The sequence below is a fragment of the Mustela lutreola genome, chromosome X (genome assembly GCF_030435805.1).
Source record: "Mustela lutreola isolate mMusLut2 chromosome X, mMusLut2.pri, whole genome shotgun sequence".
NCBI lineage: Eukaryota > Metazoa > Chordata > Mammalia > Carnivora > Mustelidae > Mustela > Mustela lutreola.
The window spans coordinates 112,152,212-112,164,779 of NC_081308.1; the positions used below are offsets into that span (position 1 = coordinate 112,152,212).

At 56.1% G+C, this 12,568-nt stretch overlaps 1 protein-coding gene across 1 annotated transcript; it reads right to left on the minus strand.

The window, feature by feature from the left end:
• Nucleotides 1-1,918: 1,918 nt before the first annotated feature.
• APLN (apelin) lies at nt 1,919-11,691 on the minus strand. The gene is made up of 3 exons (XM_059157962.1): nt 11,290-11,691; nt 5,171-5,342; nt 1,919-4,484 (listed from the first exon to the last, which is right to left on the minus strand). The coding sequence occupies exons 1-2, from the start codon at nt 11,354-11,356 to the stop codon at nt 5,176-5,178; spliced, it is 234 nt and encodes a 77-aa protein (XP_059013945.1). The 5' UTR covers nt 11,357-11,691; the 3' UTR covers nt 1,919-4,484; nt 5,171-5,175.
• Nucleotides 11,692-12,568: the final 877 nt, after the last annotated feature.

Sequence of the window (12,568 nt, forward strand, 5' to 3'; positions counted from 1 at the left end):
GGAGCAGAAGATAGTTAAGTCTTCTCTTCTAGTCTCTTTCACAGTTAGCTGGCCTGAGCTCACTCTGGTCAGAAAGAAACTGTGAATTGAGAAATTTCAGCTGAATAACCTAACCTTTAGGCCTGAGAAAGAAAGTTATATAAGCACTTCTGAATGGCTGCTCAGGCCAGGCCCCATAGTTCCCACCGCAATGAAGGAGCCCAGCCCTAGCTGGTGGTACCAAGTCAGCCAGGGGCTGTGGGAGAGTCTGAGATGTTAGGCTCCAGAGGGTTAGAGCTTATTTTACACACACCTGCGAGCCTAAGAAGCCATGAGTCTGGACCTGGGTCTGTTTAGCCTCCCTAATCTCTGTCATTTCAGAAGCTGCCTAAAGTTTTCCAGGTGGATTTAAAGTACTGTTGTTGTTGGGGTTTTTTAAAAAAAGATTATTTATCTATTTATTCATGAGAGACATGGAGAGAGAGAGAGAGAGAGAGGCAGAGGGAGAAGCAGGCTCCCCGTGGAGCAGGGAACCCGATGCAGGACTTGATGCCAGGACCCTGGGATCATGATCTGAGCCAAAGGCAGCCGCTTAACCCACTGAGCCACCCAGGTGCCCAGTACTGTTGTTTTCCAAGTGCTCTGCCCCTGAACCCCACCCTTCAACCTCTTGGTCTAGGACTTACGGGCCAGAAACAGTTAAGTGAACCCCTTTTCCTTCTTACCCCTGCAATTTCAAAACTACCCCCTACTCTGATCCTACTGTATTTATCTGGCCAAGATATTGCCAAAGGGGGCAACCCATATGTCCTACCTTCTTTTGGTTTGGTGTCTAATTACCTAATTATCTTTCCCTCATTCTCTGTCCCAGGGTCAGACTCGCAGTCACCCACTAGCATCCAGTTGGTACATTCGACCGGGGGACCCTGGTGGCTGCTCCCCTTCCTGCCCCACCTCCACTGCCCACCATCTTCCTGCCAACTTGACCAGATGTGATCGGGCCTCGGAAGCTGGTGTGAGTGATCCCACCAGTCCACAGCATGCCGTCTATATCTTTGGCACTTACTGAGAATACCAAACACCCTTTGTACTTAAGTCTTCCCTCTACGGGATCTTCTATAGGACCATAGAAAGGATTTGCATTCTAGAATTTGAAGTCCAGATTCTAGATTCACTTATTGGCTTCACTTCTCTGAGCTCGTTTTCTCATTTCTCACTCGTAAAACGGGGCTCAGGGACTGTGCCACCCAGTCGTTAGGATGATAAAAAGAGTTATTTTTAAAAAGAGTTCTGGAAGCTGCACACTTCTGAGTGGGTATTAAGTTCCCCAGCCCTGCCACCACCCCCTTCTCCTTGGTTCATGTAAAATTAGAGCTTTGGGGGTGATGAGGGAGGTAACAGACCAATCAGCATAAAGCCAGCCCACCTAAACCCCTCTGCCTAACCAGTTACTCTGACGACCAGTTTGCCTAAAAGTCAAAGTAGTAATTTTGAAAGAAGGCATTTTGTACCAATTTTCCTAAGAGGCAATTCCAGCATAATGTCATATTTTTAAATCACTATGTCACAATCTGCAGCATTTTGTCAATGATGAGATTATTTTATATGCGTGTGTGTGACTTTTTCTATTTTATCTCCTATTGAACAGTTTTTTTTTAACAAGCTTTTTAACAAGTTTGTTTGCAGACTCTTTCTTAAAATTCTGTATTTCTAACACCAAATACCTGCCAAGTCTGTAGAATATTCCACAATATTTATCGAACGCACCTTTCTGATCACACCCGTTTTCTTCTCGCTAGGTGGTACTCTGCATTGTGTATGCCTGTGTGCACCTAATGAGTTGATTAACCAAATTAGCATGTACCCATGCTCCTTCCTGTTCTGCAAGATATTGGCGTTTCGACAGCAAGCATGAAGAAGTGAGACAGATGGGGCAGAATTGTATTGAACTCCTTGCATTTTATTTTTCAGGCTTTCTCATTTATCAAGCAGCTCTATTTTGTGAAACATAAAATGATACATAACAAAGTCATTACCAAGTGTACTTATTGCAGGAAACATAACCATTTTCAGGAAAGGCAACCTGACTAAAAAGTCCCGAAAGTGTTCAAAAGTAGATAAAATTAGAAGACACCCACCAAGGATATAAAACAGCTTTGAGTAGGAATCCCACCTTTAACCAGAATGTCTTTATACCAATTGCTTTGTAAAAAGCTTTAAATGGCACCAAAGGAAGAAAAAAAAAAAGGACACCCAAACAGATGCCCAAACACTTAAAAGTGGACTGAACATTATGGGAACCGGTCATTAAGCACAGAGGTTCCTTTCATGAGTTTGTGGCCAAGTGGTTCGAGGCCGTTTGACCTGGAATCGATCTGGGATGCAGGCACTTCCCTCCGTGCAAGGGCAGTATATGGGCACGGGGACAACTGTGGACCTCGGGGGACAGGAATGCCCCTCCTGAACATGATCTTCAAGAGTAAGGGTGAATTGTCAGCTTTTAACTCTTTATTATAAAGACATATTTACACAGAACAATCTTTACAAACACAGTGAACACAATTATGAGAAGGAGACAATTTCTTAAAGAAAAGGGCCTTAATATCTTTGTATAAATTAGTAGAAGAATCATACACAATCATTTTAAATAAGACAGGACCCCAGCCACCTACTACTCTCTTCTGCCCTGTGTCTCTGGACTTGACCAACTTTCCCCCCTAACCCACGGGGCTGGCTGGACAGCTGCTGAGGCAGGAGACGCAGAAAGGAGGAGGGGAAAGAAGACCCAAGCCCGGGTGGGGGCACCAGTGGCAGACGAGGCCTTCTGGACCCTGGCCAGTCCCCACTGCCAGCCTGAGGGCTGTGGGGGAAGCGGGTGCTCAGCCCCGCTCCTCAGGGTGGGCCTTGAAGCAGCAGCGGCGGCAGCAGCATTAGCAGCAGCGGAAGTGAGGGGGAGAGGTGGTTAGGCGACGTCGGGGTTACCATGGGACTCGGAGGGCCCTGACCCCCCCCTGTCCCCACACATACATAGGTGGGCCATCAGACTCTGGTTTCCCATTTCCTCCCTCCTGGGAGGCGTCTGAGAAGGAAGCCTGCTCAGACCTGTATTTCCTCCCAGCTTTCCTTCCTTCCTTCCTTCTCTCCTTCCTTCTTCTCCCCCTTGCCCCTCCCTTAAGGAAAGGCCACTGGGAAAGAAGGTCCAGTCAACGTGAAGGGAAGGCTACCGAGTCCAGTGACTTAAGGCTACATCCTGGCTAGCGAAAACCAGTATTGGGGCTGGCGTGGGAGACTCAGTACCTGAGCTGTCCCTGGGAGAGCACACGGGCTTTGGTAGCGCTGTGGGCAGGGGGCAGCTGGCCAGGGACCTTCTCAGCCCAGGTCGGGGAATGGACCAGCAGGGGCAGCCCAGGGAGGCAGGAGCAGCTGGGTCCCCATACCGCCATGGGGCAGTTCATAGCTGGCCTGCCCCTCCCTTCCCAGACACCCCCAGCCCCAACCACGGGAAAGGCACTCAATGTGTTTTGAAAAAATATCATCAAGAGGGAAGAGGACTTCATCACGTGGGAGTGGGGAGACCTGGGTCCTCCTTCTGGCTGTGCGGTGACCCCGAATAAGAATAGGTTGCTGTCCCTCTCCAGGCCTGGTTTTACATGAGTTTGCATAAGGAGGCAGAGCTAAGTGATCACCAAGGTTCATTTTGGCTCTGACATTCTTTGATTCTTGGCAAAAAAATACCGTCCTGTTTGGCTTTTGCTCCTGGGAGGATATAGAACCATCTCCTGAGTGAGAGCTTGAACTAGCGGGCAAGGGAGGGAGGGAGTTGGGGGGTGAGGTGGGGGGCAGTGTTAGGAGACACAGAGAGGTGACAAAGTACTTCATGGCCCCTCTCCTTCACCTCTCCCTGAAGCCAAACATGGCATGTGGAAAAGGCCACAGCAGCTAGTCCTCCTCTTCTCCAATGCTTTCCCACTCCCCTTTCCAGAGGACGGAACCCCATTCCAATGCCCCCCAAGGCACCTTGTGCACATCCCAATCAATGCCCCCAGCCCCTCTAACCAGCACCTCCTTGAAGGGTGAAGGGTCCATTTGAAGGGATCTTCTGGAGCCCCCCCCCCCCCCCCGAAGAAGGGAATGTTCCCCGCCCAGCCCCGGTGAGGGAAGGAAGGGCTGGGCGGAGCTTGGGCTGTTGGGCAGGGAGAGGTGGGGGCTAGGGGAAGGCGAGGGCCGGGGAGAAGGCAGGCCTTCCAGTGCTGGGTCTCCAAAGTCAGTCCAGGGGAGGGTCAGGAAGAGTTGCTGGACGGATCCGTGGAAAGAAAGGGAACCATCCGAACTAGGGGCAGGTCCACGCCATTCGGGGCAGCTGGTGGGTGAGAAGAGTCGGGACCATCAGCAGTGAGGACAGGTGTGAGGAGAGAGGCGAATGGAAGTGAGGGCTCCAGAGAAGCAGACCAATCTATGGGGTAGCCAGATTCACAGGGGGCGGGCACCCCGGGGCCTCTTCCGTCCTAAAGAGACAGAAATGACCAGAGAAGAAGTCACCGACGTGTCCTAGGTCAAAGGAACCAGCCGGGAAAGGAAAGGAGACAGCCTTCGATTCCCTCTTCCCACAACCCTGAATCTAAAGCCCAAGGTCCCTGAGTTGGTGCCACTTTGCTGGGGGTCTAGGGGTGAGAGAGCAGGCCAGGCCTCAGGGGCAAGCTCAGGCCCTGCTTTCTCTGCTACTGCCTTGGATTTTTCTTTCTTTCCCATGGCTCTGGGCAGCTCTTCTTCTCTGCCTGCTGTCCCCCAAGGCACTCTGCTTCCCTCCCCCACTCTGGTGAAGATCCACCCTGCACACCAGTAGGATACCCTGAGGCACTCTTCTCTGGCTCAACAAGGTCCCCCCAGGACTTCTAGAACTCTCCAACTGGGCCAGCCTGCCCAACCCCAGGCAGCAGAGTGGAGGGGAGCTGGCACCCCATTCCTGGGGAGTCAGGAGTTCAGGCCCAGGTGTCAAGCCCCTCTCTGGGCCTTGGTCTCCAAGTCCATAAAACAAAGGGGTAAGATGGGTGCTCTGTAAGCCCCAGTGTCACGTGCGGGCCTGGAAGGGCTTGGTGTGGGTGTCTGGCCTGCGAGACGCAGCAGAGTCACCGACCTTCCAGGCTGTCCCTCCCCTGCTCCTTCGCTGCCCACTGACCAGAGGCTCAAGTACCTGCTTCAGAAAGGCATGGGGCCCTTGTGGGAGAGGCGTGGCCGCTGGCGGCGAAATTTCCTCCGACCGCCCTGCCAGGGCCCCGGTCCATTCCTCGAGCCTCTGGGCTGCACCAGGTGGCGGACGCTGCCCTCCTCCAGCCCCTTGCCATCAGCAGGCTGCGGCAGGGGCCCTGCGGGAAGAGGAAAGCCTGTTAGCCAAGAGGGCTGATGCGAATGGGCAGAGGGAGTCCTCATCAAGGCTTTTCTTTGCTTTGACCTTCCATCTTGGTGAACAGTTTGCCATTTTTACACTGGCCTGGGCCAAAACCTACTACTCACATCTTGCAATGTATGGAGCTGACTTTACGCCCCTTTGGCAGTTCTACCATGTTTCTGGCAGGCACAAACATGTTCTTCATTTAGAACATGTGGGTAGAGGATGGGGCATATGTCTGCCCTTGGTGAGGGCGCAGCAAGCAGAAACTCCTCATTGTACCCTGGCAACATATTTACTAAAAACATTTCACACATACAATGAAATGAATCCCCCGCTACCATGTCCCCATCACCCAGATTCAACAGTTATCCAGGTGGTTTCACAGAGGCTTTCGTTATCCCTTTTTTTTTTTTTTTTCCTTTGTGGAAGTATTCTACAGCAAACCCAGAACATCATGTCATTGTCCTCTGACATCCTTCAATCTGCAGGTGACCCACCTTTGAGGACTTGAGACCCCCATCCCTCACCCCTGGGCATCTCATCAGTTTTTTGGCATCCCCGAGGCTCCCTTGCTGATCACAGGGAGATCCCTGTAATCTCCCTGTGGGCATGGCTGGGGTGGGAGGGGGTTGTCTCTGACCCTGTGTCTCTGTGTACCTTAAGCTGGGTGCTAGTCATATATTCTTAGAGGCCCAGAAATATTATCTGAATGGATGAGTGAACCAATGAGTGAATGGTCACTTGAGGCAGCGAGTCTGGTCGTCAGGAGCAGTGTGAACTCCTGCAGCTGGCACCTTCACCTACCGAGTGCCTTATCTTGCATCCCCACATCACACTCGACCCCGTGTCTGATGTAATTCCTGCCATTTAGATTCCTGGTGGCTTCTCTCCAGCTTTCTGGCGCTCTGCTCTACATCTGCCCACACCTGGCTTGGAGGAGAAAGCTCCCGATGCCAGGCCAAGCCCTGACAATGGAACCCGAGTGGTGCTGGGCGTTCTTGGGTGCAGTGATGGAGAAGTCACCTGGGCCGGCTCTCGCAAAGGCTGCAGCACAGCCAGGGAAGGCGAGCTTGCGCTCCGGAAACAAGCCTGGGCTCTGGAAGCAGGCCGAACAGGGAGGTGAGATGGTGCTGGGCAGAAGGCGGACTGCAGGGAACCTGTGCAATGCCCAGTCCAGGGCTGGCCTACAGAAATATGGCTTCTGAGGTCAGTGATCACAAATCCCATGCTCTCTCCTCCCACACCACTGGATTCGCCTTCAGCTATATCCCGGCCCCCGAAGCCCCATTTCCACCCATCCGGGCATCTCCACAACTAGCTCACAGTTTCCATATCACCACCCGTTGGCTGCTAGCCCCCCAGTCATACCCCTGGCTGCTCTTCCTTTCCCTCCTCCTTCCTCCAGCATCCCCATGCTTTGGTTCCTCTGTTGGCTCCTTGGCTCTAGTGATTTCTCCTCCGTTTGCACACAATTTCCAGGCAGTTATCCTCCTCTTGGGCCAAAAGCAGGCGAGGTTTGTCCTTTGGGCCCTCCCCACCCAGGCTCCGGGGGCCTGCTGCTGTCTCAGACACGCAAGCCCACTGTGCACATGCACACATTCTAGTCCCCCACTTCGCCTTCTCCAAGAAAAGTCACGGACCTGTTAGGACCCTACAGTTTACCAGCCACATTTCTGTGCTTCTGGTTGGGGTGGGTTAATGCATCAGCTCCTACCCCAGTGAGAATTAAAACCTACCCACGGAACAAGAATGAAAACATAAATTATGTTCACACTTTGGGGCAGTGGGGCAGGAGGCCACTTTTGTCTATCATAAAGCCATTTGCAAAAGGGCTGGGCCAGGGAAGCAGAGAAGAGAAGAGAAGAGGGAAGGACCTTCACTAAGCATCCCCACCCCTGACTTCAGCTGCTGCAGCTTCTGCCCTATGTTTTGGGGTCCCCTCAAGGCCCTCCCTGACCACTGAGGGGGGTAGGAATGATGCTGATGAGGAGTCCCATACCAAAGGCACACTCAGGGCAGGAAGGACTGTGCTGAGGGTGTGGCCAGGTGCAGGGAAGGACCCTAGGGGCCTTGATCGTGTGAGGCCTTGGTTCTTGAGTCTGTGACCCTGACAGCTAGGGGCGGAGTGGATGTGGGCCGATGACGCAGATTACGGCTGCAGCGGTAGGGTGGGCATGGAGAGTGCCCAGATGGGTAGGGTATCACCTCCAAATATTCAGCACCAAGGACTGTGAATGCTGGTGGCAGTAAGGGAAGGAGGGCTGGAGTAAAAGGCCCTAAGTGGGGGGAGGCCAAAACCAGGATGGGAGGGTGGCTCAGACTCTGGCCAGGGAAACATCTAGACTCCAAGCCAGCAGAGAAGAACTACCTTGAACTGACTGAGCACTCAGCCAAGCTCTAGAGAGTGGCCACTCAGAAGGCCCCGGCACATTGTACCTCCTAGGCAGGGGGCTCACTGTCCTCTTTGTAGCCAGAGCTCTGTAGCTCCTCCCACACCCTGATCCCATCATGCACTTGTTTCCTTCTGCTTTTGATTCTGCATCTGGCTTCCCCTACGATAAGTTGACACCCGAAATGTGGGTTTTCTCCTGTCCGTTTTAGAGGCTGTAGATTCGCATCAGTGCGGAGGTCTTGGCTGCACAACAGAACCACCCTTCAGAAATGGGGGCCTTCCTCAGTGCACTTAAATATTTTCTTCTAACTCATGTGCTGCTTCGAGGGAGGCTGGGGGCAATGCCCCAAGGAATCTGAAGCCTAGAGGGACTGGAGCCCCTGCTCTCTGAAGCACCAGCAGAATGAGGCCTCGGCCTCTCCATACTGAGAGCTGCATGCAGGGCTGAACAGGGATTGGTTTTCTCGAGGCCTGAACTCCAGCCCTGCTGGCATACAAAGAGGTGCGTGTGACTTTTCAGGAACATGCCAGCCTCACCAGGAACGACACGGCTGCTTCTCCTCTCGCCATCTAGTCTATCTGGTGACTGCTTTAAAAGCCCTCACGAGTGCTTGGTGGGGGGACCCTGCTGGGTATGCCCCCTCCTGGCTCTGCAGGTCTCTCCTTGCTGAGGCATCTGTCCTTGGACTGCTCAGCCCTCCACCCCAGTGCCCTGAGCTATCTTCCCATGCCAGCTTTGCTGACCTTGGACGTGTCACACCCTGGCAGCCTGGCCCTCCACTTCACTTGCGTTAGTCTTCTGCCCCAGAGGCCGGACTCAGGTTACAAGAGTGCTTAGCACTTAGGAACTGGGATGGAGTGGAGAGGGTGAGGTACACTAGGCTGTCCTCACACTAGCACTGTGACTGCAGGCTTTGAGCTAGGGCCGAGGAGGGGAGGAGGAGAAGGAGGGAGAGGGGCAGAGGGGTGCTCAGATAAGAGCAAGAGTCACTTTTCCCTGGCCCAGTAGCTCTCAGACTCAGAAGAGCAAGGTGTATCTCAGGTCAGGAAGCAGTGGAGGAGTTTGTGTGTGTTTGGTGAGGGGGGGAGGCGCAGACATTCCGAGTCAGGACAGAGTGCATTGGGGAGGAAGCAAGATTTTCAGGCCTGGGAATTTTTTTTCCATGATTTATTAGAGAGGGGAGGTGTAAGCAAGAGTGTGAGGGGCAGAGGGAGACGGAGAGAGACTCTCAAGCAGACTCCTCTCTGAGCATGGAGCCTGATGTGTGGGGTGGGGAGCTCCATCTCAGGACCCTGAGATCATGACCTGAGGTGAAACCAAGAGTCAGCCACTCAACCGACTGTGCCATCCAGGCACCCCCTGGGCCTCTGAGACTTTGACTGGAGACTCTGGCTGGGGAGAACATGCAAGCCTGGGCCAAGGGCAAGGTGGTTCTGGGGTCCCTGTTTCTGACCCAGGACGGGAGGCAGGAGGAGCAGGACATGAGTACCTGGATCCTTGGCTGGTGGCCACCTACACAAAAGTGTCCCTCCTTGGCTCCTAGAGATGTCATGAGGGGGAGAACGTTGTGAGAGCCCAGTGTCCAGTGCTAGGCTTAAGCAAAAGGTGAGAGCAATAAATTTACCGAATAAGGGCACAAAGGTAGAGGACTTAATAAAGAAGGGTGAATTAAAGCAAAAGGTGACAGGGTCTGCACCAAACACAGTGTTCCCTCCCCTTGAAACTAGCTGTCCCCTTTACCGGCTGGACCCCTAAAGTGTCCTAGTAGTAGTCAGTTCCCCAAGGGTCTCCCCATAACCTCTGGGGGAGCGCCAAGTAGGCAGATCAGGAAGCCCCAGCTTCCTCCAGGACCCCCTCTCTGTATCCACGCTTTCTTCCCTGACGGTACCACTTAGGACTGTTTGCTGGTGGTGGTGTCCTGTGGGTGTCTCATCTTGCCAACTGCACTAGATGGAAGGCACCTGAAGGGCAAGCCCACACGGTGTTCTTCATCCCTATCTTCTGCTCTCTGTTCACCTGCCTGACAGGAGTTTCTGAGGAAAAGGCTGCTCCCTTCTTACCAAGGAAGAGGCTCCTGCAGCACTTGGGCGCTAAAGAAGACCACTGGACAGCTAGCTGAAGGCAGGGGGTGCCAGAGCTAACCTATGCACCTTCCTGAGAAGCCAGGCTGTGCTCCCAGGGTGAAGGCCCTTTCGAAAGGCAAGAGCAGAGAGGGAGGTGGAGACTCGCCAGGCCCCTCCATGGCTCCTGGGCTGCAGGCCATCCTCCTGCTCTGGGGAGTCTGAACTAAGTAGGGCCCCATGCCCTTCATCTAGGAAACTGCACCGCCCTCTCCTCCCCTCTGCTCCCACCTCTCTGTGACTCTGTGACCAATGGCACTGGCATTGGTCCACCGGGTCTTGGCCTTCCCCTTGTGTGGGGCCAGGCAGGCAGCAGTGACAGCCAGATCACAGAACTGTGGCAGCTGGAGGTAGGAGTTGACAGCCCCAGGAGACACTGACACACAGGGGAAAGGCAGCCTGGGCTGGGGCTGCCAGGGCATCGCTGGGACCGGGTCTGGGGAGGGCAAGGGAGCACCAGTGCCAAGTATGCCAGGTGAGGGGGGGGTGTGGTGCAGGTGGGGGAGAATGGTCTTCCCCTCACAGAATTGCAAGGAGGTGTCAAGTCAGGCGTTATGTTTCCTCGTGTGGTGCCTGGAGACAGGGGACCTAAGGTGAAGCGTGCCTGTGCCAGAGCTGAGTAAAAGGCTGGAGCCAGGATATCCAAGGAGGAGGGTCCGGGGAAGCGCGGAGTCTGTGGGGAGGACCTCCTGTTCAGGAGCAGGAGAGCAGACCGGATAAGACCTTGGGGCAAGGGGAGAGAAGACCAGCCTGGCTGTGCCCTGCCAGCTCGGCCTGGGGAAGGCTGCCTCTGCTCCCATGCGGGCTGAAAGGAGCAACAGCTGGGCTCCACGCCGCCGCCCCCGCCGCGCGCTCCTGCCTATGCAACAAGTGTCACGTCTGCATCTTGGCACATCATCCCGAGTGGCCCGCGCCCCGCGACCGGAGCGCAGCCCCTAACCTCCAGAGGCCGGACAAGTTTCAACTCGGGAGGCCAGACCCCAGGCTCAGGTCAGGCTCCCTCCACTGATCCGCGGGGAGCGGGACATGCTCCCCCCAGGCACATACCCTCCACCACGTGGGGTGCATGGCGCGGGACCCTGGGCGCACGCCCGCGGCCCCGAGCTCCTCGGACTTCAAGGAGCCGCCCGGAGGGGCAAGGCGCCAGGCGGGTGATGCCCGAGACCGAGCCAAGCCCCCTCTCGGAGACAGCCGTCGCCCCGGCCGGCCCGGTCCCCGGCCCGGGGCGCCCTGTCAGTGAGTCCGCGGCCCGGCGCAGCCGGCGCGTGGCTGCTCCTGCTCTGCTAGCGCCCGGGTCCCGGGAGGCTGAGAGCGCGCGAGTCGGGGGGCGGAGGGAAGGGAGCGCGTGGGCGGCGGTCCAGGAGGGCGGCGAGGGGCGCGCGGGCGAGCCGGGGGGCCACGCACTCACCTCCACACGCCGCAGTCAGGGAGAGCCAGAGCAGCAGGAGCGCCTGCACGCAGCGCCGCAGATTCATGCTGCTCCTCGGCCGCGCCGCCGCAGCCCGGGCCAGGGGGCGGGGAGGCCGGGCGCCCCGAGGCTGGGAAAGGCGCGAGCCGCGGACCGTGCGTGCGTGCGTCCGGGCGCGGAGCTCGCGTGGCTCTCCGGCTGCGCCGCGGGCTGGCCGCCTGCCGCGCCCGCTCGCCGCTGCCTCTGCTGCAGCCTCCCTCTCCTGCGGCGGGGCAGCGCGGCCAAGCGGGCCTCCGCGAGCGGCTCCGGGGACCGCGGCAAGCTCTTTCCAAGAGGCTGGCTGCTCGGCCGAGGCTCCAGCTGCCCGTGGCCCAGACTGCCAGCGAGAATGCTCCCCGCTCACTCCAGTGGCTGCATTTTGTAGCTTGTGGCTTGGCCGCGAGCCCACTTGGTCATGTGGTCATCGGGAGGCCTGGAGGGGGGGGGGCAGGAAGAGGGAGAGGGAGCGAGCCTCCTGCGCCGCCCCCCTCCCAGCACGCCTTCTGCAGCCCCAGGCTGGGCGCGAGAGGGAACCTCGAGGTGGCCCCACAACAAAGGCGGCACGGCCGCTCTGACAACCCACAACCGCTCCCAGGACAATGCCCGCCTGGCCGGGGGCCAGAGGGTTCCGGAGACCTGAAGGATTTCAAACACAGGAAGCATTTGGGGCGGTGGAGGGGCACACTTAACCCTTTCTCACCTCGCTTCCTTAAGGGCTGTCAAGGAACCTGGGCGCTCCAGGGAGGACCTGGCCCAGGCTGCCCCCACTCATCCCCTCCACCTCTGACGGGCTCCTTGCTGCTGCCACTCCCCAGCCAAGACCCCCCCCCCCCTTCCCACTGGCCCTCCTTTTTCCTCTGCATCTTCTCCATACCCATCTTTGCTGGATTTGTATTGGGGGTGACTGTTTAGGCTTGTGCCCAAGACTGCTTAATTGCCAGGGGCCCCCAGGAGGCACCCTCTACCTGGAATGCCCACCCCACCCCATCCTGCCTCCCAGCTCTTCCTTCTTGCAATAGCACCTCAAATCTCATCTCATCCAGAAGACTTGCCTGGGTGACAGTAATCCACGAAGGGTTGCCTCCCCCCTCTCCCCGCCCTGCCCTCCTCCTGGCTGTTGGGACAAGCAGCAACTTCTAGGGTGTTCCATTTCATGTTCCCCATCATCATGAGGTGGACAGTTTACCCAACTCTGAACAGTCCAGACTGGATTCATTTTGCCCCTATTTGGGATTCCCCC